General features: G+C 44.2%; 1 protein-coding gene across 1 annotated transcript in view; it reads left to right on the top strand.

The window, feature by feature from the left end:
* NPEPPS (aminopeptidase puromycin sensitive) overlaps positions 1–20,974 on the top strand; it is a 1,948,381-nt gene that overhangs the window by 1,085,264 nt on the left and 842,143 nt on the right. Inside the window, exons 15-18 of the mRNA XM_044054968.1 lie at positions 2,207–2,426; positions 5,521–5,523; positions 14,635–14,658; positions 18,486–18,511. Of these exons, the coding sequence (XP_043910903.1) occupies positions 2,207–2,426; positions 5,521–5,523; positions 14,635–14,658; positions 18,486–18,511 (273 nt within the window). The remainder of the gene's footprint in view (positions 1–2,206; positions 2,427–5,520; positions 5,524–14,634; positions 14,659–18,485; positions 18,512–20,974) is intronic.

The following is a 20,974-nucleotide window of genomic DNA, read 5'->3' as shown; positions in this document are numbered from 1 at the left end:
AGTTTATTCGAACCCATTCCACTAGGGCAACCTCCACTTTCACAGCATTCCTCAGAAGTGTTCCCACCAGGGTCATACTGGATGCTGCCACCTGGACTTCTCTCCATACCTTTACCAAGCATTACCACCTACCTTTATTTTTTAAGGCTAGGGCAGGGTTTGCCTCTGCACTTCTGCAGGGTATGTTGACCCATTCCTAGGTCTCTTACTAATCCTACCACCCCTTTCCTCAGCTTTGGGAATGCTCCCACAGGTGATGACTGCAACAGTGAAACACAAAAAACATTGTACAGTTGTGTACACGTACCATAAACGTATATGCTAGAGTGTATTCACTGTTGCAGTCCTGGTTTCCCGCCCTCCTTCCCCCTTGTATCTTCTTTCTTTAGGGAGACATAAGTTGCTAACTGACTTTTAGCCACCAGAACAACTTTACCATATTTACTGGTGCCTCTGACTGGTTAGGGCAAGAAAAACTGATGTAATGGCATTGACTGCCTTCCTTTATAGCACTGACGACCTGACGTCAGACAGCAAGCGACAGCAGCTGATGCAGAAAAACATTGACTTTGGTATTCGGGCTGGCCGAGGACTACCACAGCACAGATAACTCATAGGTGATGACTGCAACAGTGATTACACTCGAACATCTACATTTATGGTAAGTGTACACAACTGTACTTTTCCTTCTCCGACCCAACTTTGAGGAAGTCCGTTTCCAAAGTCACCTTGTCTAAATGGCTAGAGATTGCATTACTTACATATATAATAAAAGGAAGCGCAAATTACTTGTGCCAGAGAGAGCGCATTCCACCAGCTCAGTGGCCACTTCAGCCGTTTGTCATTCCAAGGCTTACATCAATGAAATATGCACGGCAGCAATGTGGGCTGCTCCACTTACCTTTATCACTCATTACAAGTTAGATCTTGTCTTCAGGGGAAGAGCTTCCTTTGGGTTCTGTCTTTCTCAGGAATATCCTTCCATAGGGCCACCCGGGATCTAAAGTAGCTGGGGACTCTGTCCCATCAGTCAAGAACAGATGAAGAGTGACAGCATCAGATAAAGACGTTATGTCTTACCATAATGTTCCGTCTGTGTTGTCGCTCATCTATTCTTGGCATCCCACACTCCTTCCCTCTCCTGTGAATTCTTGGAGGAGTGAACTCTTGTCCTGGGTGCATTGTTAGGGTTCACTTTGGACATGGCTTCTTCATATTGATTCATGGTTCTTCTGGCTTTCTATAAGTCTGCAAACTTGATCTGAGGTAAATGGGAGAGGGATGTTGTGTGTAGAGTATTAGCTCGAGAGTTTTTTGGCTGGCGCAAGGTGTATCAGTATGATCGACAACACAGATGGAACATTATGGTTAGAAGTAACTTTTTTTTTTTTTTTTGCCATATTGCTGATGTTGGCACCCAAAAATCTGGCAAGACAGCAGACGTAAATTATCCTACACCTGGTTGTTAGTAATTCACAGCTTTTTGCTGGAGCAGTATGTGCACTACAGATCAGTATGGCATGGTACTGTAACCACATCAATAAAACTGTGTAACTTCACAGTTGTGTCCTAACTCTAATTTATGATGATCAACAGTCCTTTCCTTAATACTTGGGCCATAATTTTTTTTAGTTGTTGCAGAGCTATGAAATTGTGCAGCATTCATTACTCTGCACGGAAGCAGCTGCCAATCGACAGTAGCACCCCCTCTCTTACATACACACATGTAATATGTATTTTTTGCATTTTTTAGTTCCTCCCCAGATGTTGTCATTACAGGAAGAAAACTGAGAAATGACATCTCTTTTGCTAAGTGGAAGAAAAATAGACTTAAGCTGTATAATATGTACTTTATCTGGAAGGTGGAAAGTGGGCAAAGTAGGTCGATCGAATGGACCTGTCCTGCAGTTTGTATTTAGGTTTTTGATTTGCAGGACTATAATGGGTGGTAGTTGTCAACAGCTGAGTTATTTCTGAGAGGGTACACTATTAGTGAACTAAACAGGAGAGCTTCATCTGCTGAAGGGATGTTAACAATGAATATTTAAAACTTGCAGGCTTAAATGCTTGGAGAATTGCATTTAAATTACTTTTGTTAAACAGACTTTTAATGAGTTCTTTACGCAGCTGTAGTTTTTATTTTGCTTCTGAATGTACTTTGTGTTCATGCACCTTGATATTTTTTTTAATGCATCTTTCTTTGTAGGCTCGGGCTGGACTTGTCAGTACTGTTGAAGCTCTCAAGGTTATGGAAGCTTTTGTGAATGAACCTAATTATACAGTGTGGAGTGACCTGAGCTGTAATCTGGGGACTCTGTCTACATTACTGTCCAACACTGAATTCCAGGATGAAATTCTAGACTTTATTAGGGATCTCTTTGAACCCATTGGAAGCAAGCTTGGCTGGGACCCCAAAGAAGGAGAGGGTATGTTTTTTTACACTGTTAAAGCCGATTAGCTTTTTTCCACTATCTATAAATATGGGGTTTAAGGAATTTCTATTTAAAAGATGGTTCTTCGTGTTTCACTGTTGCAGTCATCCCATTTGGGTTATCTGCCTGCAGGTAGCCCTCAGTCGGCCCGAATACCAGTGTCTTAGGATTTCTGTGTCAGATGCTGTCACCTCTTCCATGACGTCAAGTCGTCAGGGGTATAAAACAGGCAGCCGACGCCATTACATCAGTCTTGCAAAGAAGGAGCCTGAAGCAGAAGCAGTTCGCAAGTGCCGGTCGGCTACTACCTGAAATTTTCGTTTTTCGAGTTTCAAACCTGAAGTCTTCTAAAGCTACGTACCCCATTGGGGATCCTTTTTTCTTGCTCTAACCGATGTCCGAAAAAGTTAACAGTTGTCTTGCCTGTGGAAAGCAAATACCTCACAGAGATTTTCATTCTTACTGCGTCACCTGTTTAGGCCCAGACCACGACGTCTCTCGCTGTCAGTTTTGTGCATTGTTTAACGCCCGAACCTTTCATTGTCGGGCTTTCTTTGTTGCTAAATTCTTTCGCTCTCTCTGTATTCTGAAATGGCTTCGATAAGCCGTCTGACTACCAATCTTCCAAAAAAAGTAAATATAAAGACAGAGACGGACAGCATAGGTCCAAAACTGCCGACTATGCTTCCGTTAAGCTAGTCGCCAGTCTGCCGGTACTCAGTGAGGTATTTTGCAGCCCCTGATGCCCGCTTCTACAGATTCACAGGCCTCTGCTGAGGCCCATTCGGAGTTCAGTATGCTCGAGATGCTTCTTCAACTATGGAACCTGCGGATGTCCCTACCTGGGATGGGTCTAGAGCCGCTGTGCAGGCACTGGCTTCTGAGGGTGTATTCCAACCTACCGATGTTCGCATTAAACTGACAACTTCATTTTTAGCTAAAACTACTGAGTTTCTCAGGCCCCCAGAGTATGCACTACGCCTAGAAAACTGACCAAAGCCCATCCTCAAGCTCCCATGCCACAAAAGCAAATGCTTAGAATGGCTGAAGACCTTATTACCCTAATTAGGGGAAGTCAGCCTTCCCCTGCTAAGAGACAAAGAATTGAGTTTCATTCTGATTCTACAGACCAGGAGTCTGATGACTCTGAGCCTTCTGATTATCAGGACATGCCCTAATCAACCTGTGAGGATTCAGATGCAGAGGAATCCATTCCCTTTGCCTCCCCTCCAGAGGATTTTTCTTTTGGTGAAACTTTGCATACTTTGAGAGTGTTTCCGCTGGGAATGCCAGGACTACCCTCAGTCCAAAAAGAGATTGAGAATGTTTAGAGTTGCCTCAGCACAGGCCTCTAGCTATACCCCCCTGTCTTGGATGTTGTAGATGATGTCTTCATGGAATCCAGTCTTACTCCAGACACTTTACCACCAGCCCCTAGAAAACCTGACAGGGTACCACAGAGTACCTGATTCTCTCAAATTTCTCTAATAATCCTACTGCAGATCCAGAGATCATTTCCCAGGGACCTAAAGGTATTAAGGCTACTACAGCCAAAAACCCTACCCCTTCAGACAGGGATTCCAGAGCTTTAGACAGATGGGGTAAAAAGGTATATACCTCTGCAACTCTTGCCATCAGAGCATTGAATTGCCAGTTTCACATGTTACCAGCAACATATTATGGAACTAATTAAACAAAAAATGATGTTACTTCCAGATTGCGCAGAAAATAAAGATTTACAAGAGTTAATGCATTTTGCAAACCAAGTTAGTAAGCATACTTTGCAGTGTGGCTTTGATGCCCTAGAAGCATCTTGCAGGGCTGCAGTCACTGGGTCTGTACTGAGAAGGCATGCTTGGCTGAAGGAACAAACCTTGCCAGATCATGTCAAATCAAAATTACTAGACGCTCCTTTAAATAAGGACGGGTTGTTTGGCACCAAAGCAGAAGAGGTTCTTAAGATGGAAGAAAAAGCTAAATCTATGCAAACTGTTAAAGAATTCTTACAAGTGCAGCCACCTAGATTCAGTAGGCATTGATCTTCAAAAAAGCTGGTCCTTTCCAGCCCCTTCCAGGCCTTCTCATTCCAAACCCAGGGAAAACAGACCACCCAGCCTACAGTCTCAGGGTATGCAGAGATCTAAACAATGGAGTCCTCCCACCTCAAAAACAGGGAGTAGTAAGCCACCCCGTTATGGAAAAAGTTCACAATGACTTTTCAATTATCTTTCCTAGCCCTGCCCAATTAATTGTGCCCCTAGGAGGAAAACTTGCCCTTCATGCAAAAAAACTGGATGTCCATTACTCAGGACCGATAGGTCCTAAACATTGTATCCCAGGGGTACAGATTCTACTTACATTCACTGTCAATCCCAAGCGGGTATCCAGACCTTCCTCCAAACCAGTGGGCAGAAGCTCAAAAGCAAGTACTTTCCTTGCTCAATATCAGGGCTATTCAGCCTGTTCCATTCGAACAAAGGGGGCAGGGTTTCTACTCCAGACTGTTGCTGCTGCCCAGAAAAGAGGGCTCTTTGCACACAATCCTGGATCTATCAGTTCTCAACACCTTTCTGGTGGTCTCAAAATTCAAAATGCTTACCCTGCAACAGCTTCTCCGTATGCTAGCCAAGGATGCCTGGTTAGTGACCCTAGACTTAAAAGAAGCTTATCTGCACATCCCCATAAGGGAGTCTTGCAGGAAATATCTACACTTCAGGGCAGGCTCTATGCACCATCAGTTCTCTGCACTTCCCTTTGGCTTATCTACTGGCTCCAGCCATTGCATACTGCAGGCAGAGAAATATCCAAATTTTCCCTTACTTGGATGATTGCCTGATTCAGTCGGACAGTCACAAATTGCTACTTCACCACGTGGCATTTGTAAAAAGACTCCTAACTTCATTGGGGTACACCATCAACAAAAAGATATCACAACTGGTGCCCAGTCAAAAAAAATGTATTCCTGGGAGCAAGCTTGAACACAACTTCCCAGATGGCATTTTTCACTCAAGAAAAACAGGTCTATTTGACGGTCTACTTCAAAAAAATGGCCACCAAAATCCAGCTATCTGCAAGGAAAATACTGCAGGCCGTAGGGTTCATGGCCTCATGCATTCTACTAATTCCATATGCAAGACTGCATATGAGGAAACTTCAGTGGTACTTAAAAAGTCTTTGGTGCCAACATTCTCAGGTCCTGGAAACAGTCATTCCAATCATACCTTGTGTAAGGGCAGAGTTCCTTTGGTGGGCAGAAGCATGCAACCACAACAAGGGACTGCCTTTCACTCAACCCCTCGCCGCCCAAACCCAGGCAACAGACTCATCAGACTGTGCATTGGGGGGCTCACATGGCAGGCAAATGCATTCAGGGCAAGTGGAGCCCAGGACAAATTCTCCTGCACATCATTCAGAAAGAGATGCTAGCTATACAGAATGCTCTGACAACCTTCAAATACCTAATCCTTCCAGGACAGCTGCTGATAAAAACAGACAAAACCACAGTTATGTGATACATAAACAGGCAGGGGGAACCCCTTCTTACCCACTCTGCAGGTTAGCCATGGCCCTGTGGAACACAGCCTTGAGCAACAAAGTGTATCTACAAGCTCAGTTCCTGCCAGGCAAACAAAATTCGCTGGCAGACTTGAGCAGAAATCTCCTACACCCACACGAGTAGAAATTGGAGCCCAACACCTTCAACCATCTAATCCGGAGGTGGGGGACATTGGAGGTGGACCTCTTTGCCTCCCCCACAAACCACCAGTTGAGCAAATTCTGCACCAGGAACCTTCACAGCAGGGCCTTGGAAGGTGGATGCCCTATCCTTCCAATGGGAAAACCTCTCAATTTATGCCTTCCCCCTCTGCCCCTCCTCTCCAAAGTACTACTCAGGATCAAATGGGATAGGCCAAGGGCAGTTCTTATTGCCCCAGACTGGCCACGCCAGCACTGGTACCCACTCTTACGCAGTCTGACAACAGTGCCACCCTGGCACCTTCACCAGACTCCTACTCTGCTGTCTCAGCAGGAGGGACAGATTTTGCATCCACAGTTGCAAACCCTAAACCTTGCAGCCTGGCTTATCCCCTGAATACACCACCAGCAGCCCTCAGCAAGCAGGTGCTGGACGTCATTCTTGAGGCCAGAAGGCCTAGTACTAGGAAATCCTGTGCTGAAAAATGGAAAAGATATTATTCCTGGAATCCATCTCGAGGAAAGGACACAGCAGTGCCCTCCTTACCTCAAATCTTGGATTACCTAGCAGAGCTACTCCACAGAGGCCTATCATTCTCCTCCATTAAGATTCATGCCTTTGCCATCTCAGCTCAATATAATACTGAGCCACCTCTTTTTTTCTCACCCTCTTATCAAACAGTTCCTGAGAGGGGCTAACAACTTAAGGCCCCCTAGGAGAGCACCCACCCCTGCCTGGGACCTTAACTTTGTACTGGAAAAGTTCACGCTCCCCCCTTTTGAACCTGCTACTTCAGCAGAATTAAAATTCCTCTCTCGGAAAACAGCCTTGCTTTTAGCCGTAACTTCAGCAAAAAGAGTGTCTGTGTTACAGGCACTAATGGCTGTGGAACCCTTCATTATTTTCCATGCTGACAGGGTTTCCCTCGGGACTAACCCGTCCTTTATGCCTAAGGTGGTGTCCAGAGTGGCTCTAAACCAGTCCATCTATTTGCCAGCCTTCTTCCCTAATCCACAGAATAAAGGGGAAAGGATCCTGCACTCATTGGAAGTGCACAGACAGCTCAGGTTCTACCTTTACAGGACTAAACCTTTCAGAAAATCTGACCAGCTGCTAGTCAGCTTTGCTACAGGGGCAGAGGGCAAGGCCATTTCAAAGCAAACCATTTCCAAATGGATAGCACACTGCATCCATTTCTGCTACAAGCACCATGGAAAACCTACCCCACAGGGGGATCAGAACACATTCTACTAGGGCTACTTCCACAGGGACATTCTGGAAGCTGCAACCTGGAGTTCTGTACACACCTTCACCAAGCATTACCACTTACCTATTTTTTTCTAAATCCAGAGCTAGATTTGCTACAGCAGTCTTGCCAGGCCTGCTAGCCAGCCCTAACACTTCTTGACTGCCTCCACCATTCCTCAGCTTTGGGAATCAACCCAAGTGTGATGACTGCAACAGTGAAACACGAAGAACATAGTGCAGTTGCATACACATACCATAAATGTAGATACTCCTGTGTTTAAATCTGGAGGCTTTTGCAGTTGCCCGCCCCACTGTAGACTTGATCTGGGATACTCCCCCCAGTTCCATCTCTTTACCTCATTCTACCTAATAAACTCATTCTGCACTTGTTTTAAGTCATTTTTAATTTAATTGCATTTTTTAAACTGTTTGGTCTAACATTGCTACATACTCAAGTGTGCTAGCTTGCACTGCAGTTGAATTGGTTTTACTGCTGCTTTAGCTACTTTTCTGTATATAAACAAAAAAAAAAAAAAAATATATATATATATATATATATATATATATATATATATATATTTATAGTATATCTTTCCTGTAACTAGTGTAGTCCAGATTCAGATTTGCTGTATCCAGGACTGTGTATGTAAGCTTCTGAGCCCCTCCAAGCTTTCTGTGTTGGAGGGAAGCCTTCTAGCTTATCAGTGGCAGTGGTAAGCACTAGATGACCTATCTGCCACATAAGGAGTGGTTCTAGCCCAGAAATTGTAGATGTTCTTCGTGTTTCACTGCTGCAGTCATTACATTTGGGTAATCTGCTGGCAGGTTGCCCTCAGTCGGCCTGAATTCCAAAGTCTTGGGTCCTGCATCAGTTGCTGTCTTCTCTTCCATGACGTCAGGCCGTCGGGGTATAAAACATGCAGCCGATGCCATTTTTTTTAGTCTTTCTTGCTGCGCGGTGCCCGAAGCAGAAGCATTTCGCAAGTGCCAGTCGGTCGACTACTGAAATATTTGCATTCGAGTTTCAGAACCGAAGTCTTCAGTAAAGCTAAGTACCCCATTGGGGAAACTTTTTTCTTGCTTTTTACCGATGTCAGAAAAAGTTAATAATTGTATTACTTGTGGGAAGCAAATACCTCATAAGGATTTCCATTTATACTGTATTCCTTGCCTAGGCCCTGACCACAACGTGCCTGGCTGTCGGTTTTGTGCTAGATTTAACCAACACACTGTTAAGCATCGGTATATTTTTGCATCTAAGTATTTTGGCAACAGATTTTAACTACCCAGAGATGTCGTCAGATAGCAATCCGACTACCGGAGTACATAAAAAATGCAAAGAAAAGGACAGAGAAAAGGCAGTCGAGATCCAAAACAGACGAAGCTTCTCCAAAGCCAGTCGCCGGTACTCAGTGAGGTGCTTTCGCAGCCCCTGATACCCGCTACCTTAGAGTCGCAGGCCTCCACCGACACCCATGTGGAGTCAGGCATGCCACAATATACATCCATCAGTCCAATACCTTGAGTATCTCCCTCAGATGGGTCCGGAGCCGCTGAGCAGGCACTGGCTTCTGAGGGTGTATTCAGACCTCAACATTTTTACATCAAACCGACGAAAGCTGCAAAACCAAAGGCAAAGACACCTTCTAAAACTAAAAAAACAACGCCTGAGCCACGTGCACAGGCCTCTGTCTAAAAAACAGATGATCAAAATGGCTGAAGACCTTACTACCTTGATCAAGGATACCCATCCCCCTCCAGATAAGAGGCCAAGGCAAGCCACTGATTATGAATCTTCAGATCAGGTTTCTATTTCTTCTGATTCCTCATCTTTACCTCTCTATGAGGATTCTGATGCTGAGGAGTCTATTCCATCTGCATCTCCTCCTGAGGATTATTCATTTGGAGAAACTTTGCATACTTTGAGGGAGCATTTTCACTGAGAGAATCAAGACTTCTCAGAATCAAAAAAGAGGCTCAGGGATTTCCTCCTCCTCCCTCAGCACAAGCCTTTAGCCATTCCCCCTGTGTTAGACATTGTCGATGATGTTTTTTCAAAGTCAAGCCTGACTCCTGACTCTCTACCTCCAGCTCCCAGTAAGCCTGACCGGTATAACAGGGTCCCTGACTCTCATAAATTTATATTCAGAAACCCTGCTGCTGATCCTGAAACTATTTCACAGGGTCCAAAGGGAGTTAAGGCCTCAACAGCAAAAAACCCTACCCCCTCCGACAGATTCCAGGGCGCTAGACAGATGCGGAAAAAAAGGTTTATACATCTGCAACCTTGGCAATCAGGGCCTTAAAACTGTCAGTTTCATATGCTTAAGTACCAACAACTTGTTATGGGATTGCTGAAACAGAAAATGATGATTTCAGAATGTGCAGAATATAAAGAAATGCAGGAATTGTTGCATGCAGCTGAACAAGTTGGAAAGCATACTTTGCAATGTGGTTTTGATTCTTTAGAGGCCTCCTGCAGGGCCGCAGTTACTGGATCTGTGATTAGGAGGCTTGCCTGGTTAAAGGAACAAAATTTGCCTGATCATGTTAAAGCTAAATTACTAGATGCACCTTTACAGCATGATTTTCTGTTTGGTATTAAGGCAGAAGAGGTTTTAAAGAAAATGGAAGACAAAGCTAAGTCTATGCAAACTGTTAAAAGATTTTTTTACAAGTGCAGCCACCTAGATTCAGTAGACACTGGCCTACAAAGAATTGGTCCTTTCCAGTGTCAGGCAGAGCTCAAAGGGGCAAATCCAGATGCGCTAAGGGTTCCGGGTACCAAGCTCAAGACTCGTACAGGTCAAAGCAGTGGGGTGCATCCACCTCCAAATCTGGAGGAGATAAAGAGCAAATCTACAGAAAGCAATCCCAATGACTTCCCTCTGCCTACACCAAGCACTTATCTTTTGGCAGCACCCATAGGGGGAAAATTAGCACTTTCTGCTCAAAATTGCCAGTTAATAACCCAGGACAAGTGGGTACTGAACATCGTTTCACAGGGATACAGATTCCATTTCCACACTCTGTCAATGACAAATGGTTGGCCAGACCTGCCAAAAAAACAATGGGCAGAGGCACAGAAACAGGTTACATCCCTCATGGATATGGGGTCCATTCAGATAGTACCAGAGCAGGAAAAAGGACAAGGTTTTTACTCGACTGTTCTTGGTACCCAGAAAGGACAAGGTCTGGCGGACAGTACTGGATTTATCAATTTTAAACACATACCTGGACATTCCAAAATTCGAAATGCTCACTTTGCAACAGCTTCTGCCCATGCTGGTCAAAAATGCTTGGCTGGTGACTTTAGAGGCATACCTGCATGTCCCAGTAAGACAGTCGTGCAGAAGATACCTCACATTCAAGACTGGCTTAATGCATTACCAATTCTCTGCACTGCCCTTTGGCTTATCTACTGCACCCAGGGTCTTTACAAAGTGCCTGGCACCAGTAATTGCATTTTGCAGACAAAGAAGTATTCAAATATATCCTTACTTGGACGACTGTCTCATTCAAGCAGAGAACAAGGACACTCTTCTACAACACCTGGCGTTTGTGAAAAGGCTTCTAGCATGCCTAAGGTACACAATAAATGAAACGAAATCACAACTGATACCCTCTCAAAAGATAACATTACTGGGTGCAAGCTTGCATACAACTGCCCAGATGGCTTACCTCACTCCAGACAAACAAAGGCAACTGACTACTTACTTCAAACTGATGGCAACAAAAACCCAGTCTTCTTCAAGACAAATTCTGCAGGCTCTGGGCTTCATGGCATCCTGCATCCTACCAATTCCATATGCAAGACTGCATATGAGGAAACTTCAATGCTACCTAAAATGTTTATGGAGTCAGCATTCACACAGTCTGGAAACAATGATTCCTCTCATCCCCTGCCTGCAACAGGAGTTTCTATGGTGGGCAAAGGCCTGTCACCAAACCATGGGACGGCCCTTCACTCTACCCCCTGCCAGCCAAACCTTAACAGACTCATCAGATTATGCCTGGGGGGTCCACATGGCAGGAAGATGCATTCAGGGCATATGGGCACCAAATCAAATGCATCTACATATCAACCAGAAAGAGATGCTAGCCATTCAAAATGCCCTAACAGCATTCAATGACTTACTTCATCCAGGACAACTGCTGATAAAGATGGTCAACACCACAGTCATGTGGTATATAAACAAGCAAGGGGAACACACTCATACCCCCTTTGCAGATTAGCCATGGCACTGTGGGACACAGCTTTGACCTTCCAGATAAGTCTTCAAGCTCAATTCCTGCCAGGAAAACAGAACACTCTGGCAAACGATTTAAGCAGAAACCTTATGGATCTTCACGAGTGGAAACTAAATCCAGAAGTATTCAGCATGATAACAGAGAAATGGGGGAGCCCAGACATAGATCTATTTGCCTCTCCTCAAAATTATCAATTGAAAAGATTCTGTACAAGGACTTATCACAGACAAGCATGGAAAGTGGATGCTCTATCTTTCAGTTGGAAAAACCTGTCAGTTTACGCCTCCTCCTCTGCCTCTTCTACACAAGGTCCTCCTAAAAGTCAGACAAGAGAAGCCAAAGATGATATTAATTGCTCCGGACTGGCTCCGCCAATACTGGTACACAATCCTGAGGAACTTGTCTCAATACCCAGCTTGAACCTTGCCTCAAAGACCACAACTACTATCCCAGCAAAACAATCCCATCTTGCACAATCAACTACAGACTCTGAACCTGGCAGCATGGTTAATCATGTAATAATACCAGCGACACCTCTCAGTAAAGCTGTGAAAGATGTCATTTTGGAAGCCAGAAGACCTAGTACTAGAAAATCTTATGCTGATGGAAGAGATTCTGTGCTTGGAATTGAGCACAAGGAACTGATACAGCAGAACCAAATATTCCTCAGATATTACAATACTTGACTGAGATGCTTGACAAAGGCCTATCTTTCTCATCAGTAAAAATCCATGCCTCTGCCATTTCAGCTCATTACAATACAGAGCCACCAATCTTTTCTCATCCTTTACTAATGCAGTATCTTAGAGGAGCCAAAAATTTATTACCTGCATGGGACCTCAATTATGTGTTGGAAAAGCTCACCCTGCCTCCATTTGAACCAGCCACTGCCACTGATATAAAGGTCTTATCATGGAAGACAGCCATGCTACTAGCAATTACTTCAGCAAGAAGAGTTTCAGAGCGACAGGCCCTCATGGCTGTAGAGACTTTTATCATATTTTACCCAGACAGGGTGTCTCTGAGGAGAAATCCTACTTTTATGCCTAAGGTGGTTTCCAGTGTGGCTCTTAACCAAACAATCCATCAGCCAACTTTTTATCCAAATCCGCAGAACAAAGGGGAGAGAATTCTGCATTCCTAGGAATTACACAGACGGCTAAGATTCTACTTGAGCAGGACAAAAGCTCTAAGAAAAACTGAGCAATTACTAGTGTCATATGCTGCAGGATCAGAAGGAAAGGCTATCTCAAAGCAGACAGTTTCAAAGTGGATAAGCCACTACATCAGTTTCTGCTACTCACACCATGGTAAACCTATGCTCAAGGGCATTTGGTCTCATTCCACCAGAGCTGCAGCTACCTCAGCAGCCTTTCTCAGAGGAGTACCAACCAAAGACATTCTAGAGGCTGCTACTTGGAGTTCTATTCACACCTTTACAAAGCATTGCCATTTGCCTCTCTACTCTAAGTCCAGGGCAGGCTTTGTCACTGCAGTGCTGCAGGGCCTTATAGCCACCCCTAATGCTGTTTAGCTCCAGCCTCCCAACCATAGCTTTGGGATTCTACCCAAATGTAATGACTGCAACAGTTAAACACGAAGAACATAGTACAGTTGTGTACACTTACCATAAATGTAGATGTTGGAGTGTATTCACTGTTGCAGTCCAGGTTACCCTCCCGCCATCCCCCTGTCATTCCGCAGTTTATCTTTCCTTCTCTCTCTTTTACAACCTATGTGGTGTATTTGCTTGTAGAAGATGGTAAAGTTTATATTGATGCATGTTTATAAATATATATATATATATTGCTGCCTTTTTGGGGGCACCTGGCATCGGGGGCAAGAAAAACTAAAGAAAATGGCATCAGCTGCATTCTTTATACCCCTGACGACCTGACGTCATGGAAGAGAAGACAGCAACCGACTCAGGACCCAAGACTTTGGAATTCAGGCCGACTGAGGGCAACCTGTCAGCAGATTACCCAAATATAATGACTGCAACAGTGAATACACTCTAACATCTACATTTATGCTAAGTGTATACAACTGTACTTTATTGGCCGTTTGGGCAATTTTTCCATTTCTCTCAACTTTCTGATTTAAAAGCCCACATTTGCACTTGCCCCCCCCCCCCTTTCCTGTAACTAGTTTAGTCCAGTTAGATTCTTAGTTTTAGCACTTGAATTTGCTTATTCGTGATCAGCACTTGTTCAGAACTTATAAGCACTAAATAACCTACTAATTGCTACAGCACTCAATCTTCCTCCTTACCTAGAGGAAAACAGTTTTGGTACTTACTTTCCTCACTTATCTAGAGGAAAATAGTTTTTTATTCAGGCATGTCCAAGGGTCAGCTCCCAGTGTTCTCTCCTGTCTATCTGATGAATCTGGGCATCTTGGGGCAATGTAGAAATTGCCTCATGTACACAGACAACCCTCTCCTCCTACCACCCAACACTACAACCTGTGAGAGATGCACTTATCTAGCCAAACTGGAGGTAGAGCTCTCTCCAATCAAAACTGAACTTAACAGTCAAGTGGAGAAGGTAAACACTTGCACCACACCACACTCATCACATAGTCTCACTAAATCTACACCACCAAAATCCACACATAGAAACACAAAATCATTCGTGGAGGCTCTCAATAATAATCTGCCCAAGCAACAGAGAACTCCAAATCAGAAATGCAGGCAACCTCCACCCCCTAACACAACCCAGATGACACATAGCCCGCAGACTCAGTGTGCCACTCAACCACAGCCAATAAGGCGAAACAACGTACCCAACACACTAGTCATAGGTGACTCTATAGTCAGGCACACTGATGTCCCACTCATCAGCCTAAACAAGGAGAAGGTTACTGTCAGCTGCCTGTCGGGTGCCAGGATCCACCACATAACCCACGCACTCGGGTCACTCCACAACAAGTACAAATATGACTCTGTCATTGTCCATGTTGGTGTGAACGACCTGAGATGTACCTCCCTGGACTACATGAAAAGAGACATGGAAGAGCTTCTCCGATCTTGTAGCATAGGCAGGTATGACCCTAGCCCTGAGTAGCATTCTGCCATCACCCAGAATGATGCCACAGTACAAGGACAAAATGATTGACTTCAACAATTGGCTAAGCTTCTGGTGCCATTCGAAAGGGATCCAGTATCTGTCTGCCTGGGATGACATGGTCAACAGACCACAATGCTGTCACCCCTGGGATTCCGAATACTGGCTAAGGTTCTTGCCGCCCCTATAGTGCCTTTTTTAGGCAAGGTTCAAATGACAAATTCACCACCGTAACAGGAACATGCAAGCAAAAACTGAGGGTGATGCTACTCAATGCTAGAAGTCTAAATCTCAAAATGCAGTCACTCGAGGCACTCCTTAAAATGGAGAACATCGATATCTATGCAGTGACTGAGACCTAGTTCAAGGCTCCAGAGAGCACCCCTGCACTACCAGACTATAACTCATACCACACTTTTCGGCCATGTAACCTGGACCAGAACACCAAAGGCAGAGGTGTGTCCATATTCATTAAGGATATCCACACCTCCAGGCTAGTTGCTCAGCATAATACAGCCGAGGTTATCCAAGTGCAACTAACTCTGGGCAAAACTTCAATCCAAATTGTAGCTTGCTACAGATCCCCCACCATGCCCCAGGATTCCCACTCCTCTTTTCTTGATGTACTGGAAAATATTAGGGTTCAACTAAACACCCTAATAATGGGTGATTTCAACTACCCTACCATTAACTGGGAAAACTACTCATGTACCAACTCCTTCGCTCAACGCTTTCTGGAATTCATAAACTCCAGTGCCCTGGATCAACTTATCCACACCCCCACCAGGGGCAACAATATCCTAGATCTAGTCATTACCAACATGAGTGACCGGTGTTCCACACCTGAAGTCAACGCCTCATTGGTCTGATCCGACCATAAGCTAATTACCCTAGATATCCACATCCTGCCCCCACCCCCCATTAAGGAAACCATGGTAAAACATTTCTCCAAAGCCAACTTCATGCTTTCTAAGACAGAAGTGGTGAACATCAGGACACCCATGCAGATGGACAATACAGTTACAACTACTGAATCCTACACAATTGCACTTTATAAACCCTTACATGAGTGCATGGATCGTGCTATCCCAAACAGAACCAAGATGCTATCCTTCAAAAAAAGGAAGTCAATTTGGTGGTCCCCTGCCATAAACAAACTGTACAACAGAAGGAAGAAAGTGTTGCAAAAGAGAGTAAAATCCCATGAGTGGAGGAGCTCCCCTGGTCAGCCTCAGTAAGAAGCTGCGATCCTTGACAAAATCCTCCAAAGCTAGTTATGAAAACAAAATTGCCACTGATTCTAAAGACAACCACAAAGCATTCTATAGCTATGTCAAGAATCTCAATGGCAGCACTCAGATCTGCTCTGAGTTACAGCACAATGGCACTAAATATACAGACCCAACTGATATTGCCAACATCCTGGCAGATAGGTTCAGTGCTAACTTTACCCCCCCTCTCGCCCCCTAAAGAGCCCATCTCTATACCGGAAGAATGCAAAGTTCCTGTAATCACAACTGCACAGGTAAAAACCACACTCTCCAAAGCCAAGAACACAGCATCCATGGGGCCAGACAACATCCCAGGCTGTGTTCTACATGAACTACAGAACGAACTGGCACCCACCTAAGTACCATGTTCAATCATAGCCTCACCTCAAGCTTTGTGCCTGCTGAATGGCGCACACCGACGGTTATCCCACTCCAGAAGGGGGAGCCACCACTGACCCTGGGAACTACCACCCCATTAAGCCTGACTAGCCTCGTCTGCAAGTCCATGGAACATATCATCATGGAACTTATAAACAGACATTGGTAATCTCCAAACTCTGGTCGCCACCCAGTTCGGGTTTGTAAAACAGAGATCATGTCTCCTAAACCTGATAGACTTCTTTGAAGCAGTCACCAAAGCCGTAGACAAGGGTAAGGTGGTTCACACAGCCTATCTAGATCTTGCCAAGGCTTTAGACACTATCCCCCACTCTGGAATTATAGATAAACTCACTAAACTAGGTATAAATCCCTATGTCACAAGATGGGTTGCCAACTGGCTCACTGACAAGAACCCACACTGTGAAAGTAGCAGACTCCAAATCCGACTTCAGACCATTGACAAATGGAGTACCACAGGGTTCAGTCCTGGGTCCTCTCCTGTTTGGCATTTACTTCCCTGAAGTACAGGCTAACACAGAAGGTCTTTGGCTAATGAAGTTTGCAGATTACTGCAAACTAGGAGCCATAATCGAAACTCCTAACTATGTGGACATCCTACAAAAGGGCCTCACTGAGCCAGATGCCTGGTGTCAAAACCATGGCTTCAAGCTCAGTGCCAAAAAGTCCATTGCCATCCCCTTTGGTAAAAACTCTGTACCCATGAACTACAACATAGACAGTAGTATACTAAACACCAAAAGTGTAGTAAGAGACCTTGGGACACAGGTGGGGACAGTAGTCTCTCCTTTGATAATAACATCGCCACAGTAGTCAGGAAATCTTACTACGTGGCACACCTCATCACAAAAGGTTTCTCATCCAGAAAAAAGTGGTCATTGTTCCCCTCTACGCATCACTCATTACACCCATTATAGAGTACAACGCCCCTTTTGGTATGTACCTCACAAGACATCTGCAACAACTGGAAAGGCCGCAGAAATACCTCACAAAGAGGATTACCGGCCTCAAACAGATGCCCTACGCAGACCGTCTCAAAAATCTCCAGCTTTACTCCATCGCATATTTCCTACTCAGAGGTGATCTCTGCCTAACATACAAAGCTATGTCAAACCCAGAGCTGTTGGACATGCTCTACTTAAAGAAATCCAAATCCCTCCGAGCTACACGCTCTAGGGACCTAAACTTTGTCACCACAATAAACAGAACATGCCAGAGGGATAGATTCCTGTCCCAGAGACTTCCCATACTCTGGAATAATCTACCTATCTATATCAAACAAAGCTCCTCATTAGCACTCTTCAAGAAGAATCTTGAGTGGATGGGAAATAGGAAATTCACCCCGGGGATCACCTCTGTGGCTCTGCTCGACAGTGGCACAGAAAAATAATTTTCTTGGGTGGCAAAAGCCAGAGTACCTTTTTGGCTGGGCTTGTATAGTCCCCAGGGCCGATAGTCTAGTACCTACCTATGAACCTATGAAACCTATGTTCGAGTGTATTCACTGTGGCAGTCCTGGTTTCCCTTCCTCCAGCCCCCTGGTTTTCTCCATCTTTTCTACCTCTCCTCTGTATGGTAATTTTTAATGGCAGTGGTATTTACTTTTTACTGGTGGTGTTCCACACCATATACTAGCTTCCTATTTGGGGAGCTCCTGACATTTGAGGCAAGAAAAACTGATGTAATGGCGTCAGCTGCCTGTTTTATACCCCTGATGACCTAACATCATGAAAGAGGAGACAGCATCTGACGCAAAAATCCTAAGACACTGGTATTCGGGCTGACTGAGGGCTACCTGCAGGCAGATAAACCCGTGTGATGACTGCGACAACGAATACGCTCTAACATCTACATTTATGGTAAGTGTACACAACTGTACTTTACTGTTACTTCAGGTAAATTATAGGCTGAATACTAGCTTTCTCGTTTTGTTACTTAAACTTTTTTTTATGTTGATGGTTGTTAACATGCTGCAAACAAACTATACCTTATTCACCAGAGTTTTGTTTTGTCTTTGCAAAAGTTCTGAGATGAAGCAACTCTTATGATCAAAGCTTCTGTTTCACCTTTGAAAATAGGTACTCTTCAAATGATTCTTGCACATCAGATAACTAGTTAGTAGTGGTTCTTCAAAAACTGGGTAATGCAGTGGGGTTTGTTAATCCATTTAACTTTCCTGGTTACTTGATTAGGGTAATAGTGATACTGTAATAAATAAGGTAAGCCAGACTTAAGCCCTTCAGGATTGTCCTGGAGTAATCGGGCATGCCCTGTCACAGTGAGATGTGTAACCTGTCCAGCATAAAGTGGGTCTGTCTGAGGACTGGACTACGTACAAAGTAATGGGAGACTCTTGAGGTCATTTTTTAAAGATACTCATACTGCACAGTGGCATGAAACTGTATGTATTCTGCACTGTTTTTTTACTTCAGTTCTTTTTGCAACTCTGAGTACTTTTAAGCTCTTCAGTTCTGTCAGAAAAATGTAGCTGCCTTTTGGCTCATGTTGCCATCATTGGTTTTCTTTTATTGTTTCTTCAGTGCCATCTTAAAGATACTGAGGATATCCTCATGAACTCATTGAAACAACAATTCGTGTCTTCAGATCTTGTGTGCTTTTGTTTGGTACTGAGATTACTGCACCCTGTACTTAATGCATCAAAGGAATTAGTTTGCACAGTAAAAGAATCAATATATAAAATGATAAATACAGAAATATTTAATTAACCTCAAGACACCATGCATGGGGGAAAATAACATGCAAGTAAATGAGTATAAATGAAAATTAACTGTATATTGACTTTATAAATGAAAGTTAACTGTATATTGACTTTAAAAGCTGTGTTGTGCATTATTAAGTCCAGTATGAGTAACCAAAGATAGTCCAGTATAGCAGTGCTGATGGCTAGATGTTAAAAGATCAATCAGGAAACTGGTTACATGTCATTGTTTGCAAAATGCTAAATATATAACGGAAGACTGTCAAAGTACGTGAAATGGCAGTAGCAATCACATTAAAATGAAGTGCTCCTTTGTGGGACTGCCTAAACAGCCCATGTGCCAAAGCAAAATTGCAGTCATCTCCTGGAAAGGGCACGGTTCTTGATGGCATTTTAACAGTTAAACTGTTCTCTATTATTAAAGATTGTGAAATTGAGATGTGTAAAGTCTCTATTCATATTAACTGAAAATCTCAAAACTTGGGGGGGCAGTGAGAAAATATATAATGTGAAGTTGTTCAATCTCGACGTCCATTCTTCACTGATGGGTTCAGAGCCGATCCTCAGCTCCGACACGGCCGACTAGCAAGCTCAAAGTTCTCCAGTAGCTCGAGACCCTACCCCTTATCCCACAATGCACTGCTGGAATTACCTCAGATCTAGTTTGCCGCGGCATGGATCTCTTGGTTTCCAGCGTTGCTTGAGACTATTATTGGGAGTTTTCAACTTTCAGCGAGTTTTTTCTATTGCATTTTTATATCTTTCTTCTGTTATATTTACATAGTATTACCTAGTTTAGCAGATTTTTCTGTTTTTCCCCTTTTCCCAGTAAGTCTGTAGTGCTTGCCTTCATCATGTTGGCCTTGGGCCTTTTCTTACCTGCCTTATTGTACAGCTTGTTAGATTAGAGTTGCCCTTTTTGGGCTTTTTGATATTGGATTACTCTTGTTACTAGTTGCCTTTTTGGGCTTTTGTGCTGTCTTTTTGCATTGCTGTTTGTAGTGAATTAGATTACTCATTTCTGAGTTAAACTATTTTTATATAGTTAAATAGTTTTTTGATCTTGTGATTTATTTTTCAGGAAGTTAGTTGCTATGTCTGAAGAAATGGAAAAGCATCCTAAATGTGGGTTCAAGAAGTGCCCAAACTGTGGACAAAAGATGTCCGTTATGGATGCCCATGTGCAGTGTGTGTACTGTTTGGGTGAGGTGCACTGCAGGAGTCATGTAGTATCTGCCACTCTTTTTCCACTCGAGTGCTTGCAGAAAGGAAGAGGAAGTTAGTTGACAGGGGTATTGTTAAACACCCTTTCACAGAGGCATTATCTGACCAGGATGGGGCCAGCAAATCGTTCAAATCTTCCTCAGAATCCAGGACAAAAAAAGGAAAAAGTTAAGTGTGACTTTGGCTCCACTGTCTTCGGAGCCGACTGTCTGTTCTTTCTGGACCCAGGACACTGCTTTGGAACCGGTTGCCGAAAAACCTCCCTCTCCACTTCTCCAATCGGCGCCATCTATTCACCCCTCCAGGTCTTCGGTCAGCCTGTCCGATCTGGATATGGACCGGCTAGTTCAGAAGCTCTTAAAGGCACCAGGCCTAGTTAAATTGCTGTCTGCTCATACCCAGCCGTCAGAGCCGAAGACCATTACTCCTGAATTGTCTGCTCCTCCTCCGAGCCATACCGGACCTTCGGAGCCGGAGGAGGCCGACCTGATGATTGTGGATCCCTTGGAGCTGACACCTGTTCCAGTGTCATCGGCTCCATCTGCTCAGACGTCCTTGGCGCCAACCGGGGACTCTAGGAGCCGACTGGTCGGGTCCGGGGAGGATGTTCGCACAGACTTGTGTGTGCCGACTCTTCCTATCGGGGCTTTGGCTCTGGTGAGCTCGGC

Source organism: Protopterus annectens, chromosome 13.part0 (assembly GCF_019279795.1).
Source record: "Protopterus annectens isolate FY-2018-M chromosome 13.part0, PAN1.0, whole genome shotgun sequence".
Classification (NCBI taxonomy): Eukaryota; Metazoa; Chordata; order Ceratodontiformes; family Protopteridae; genus Protopterus; species Protopterus annectens.
Note: the sequence above shows the minus strand (reverse complement) of the source record. Positions and strands in the feature narration are given on the sequence as shown.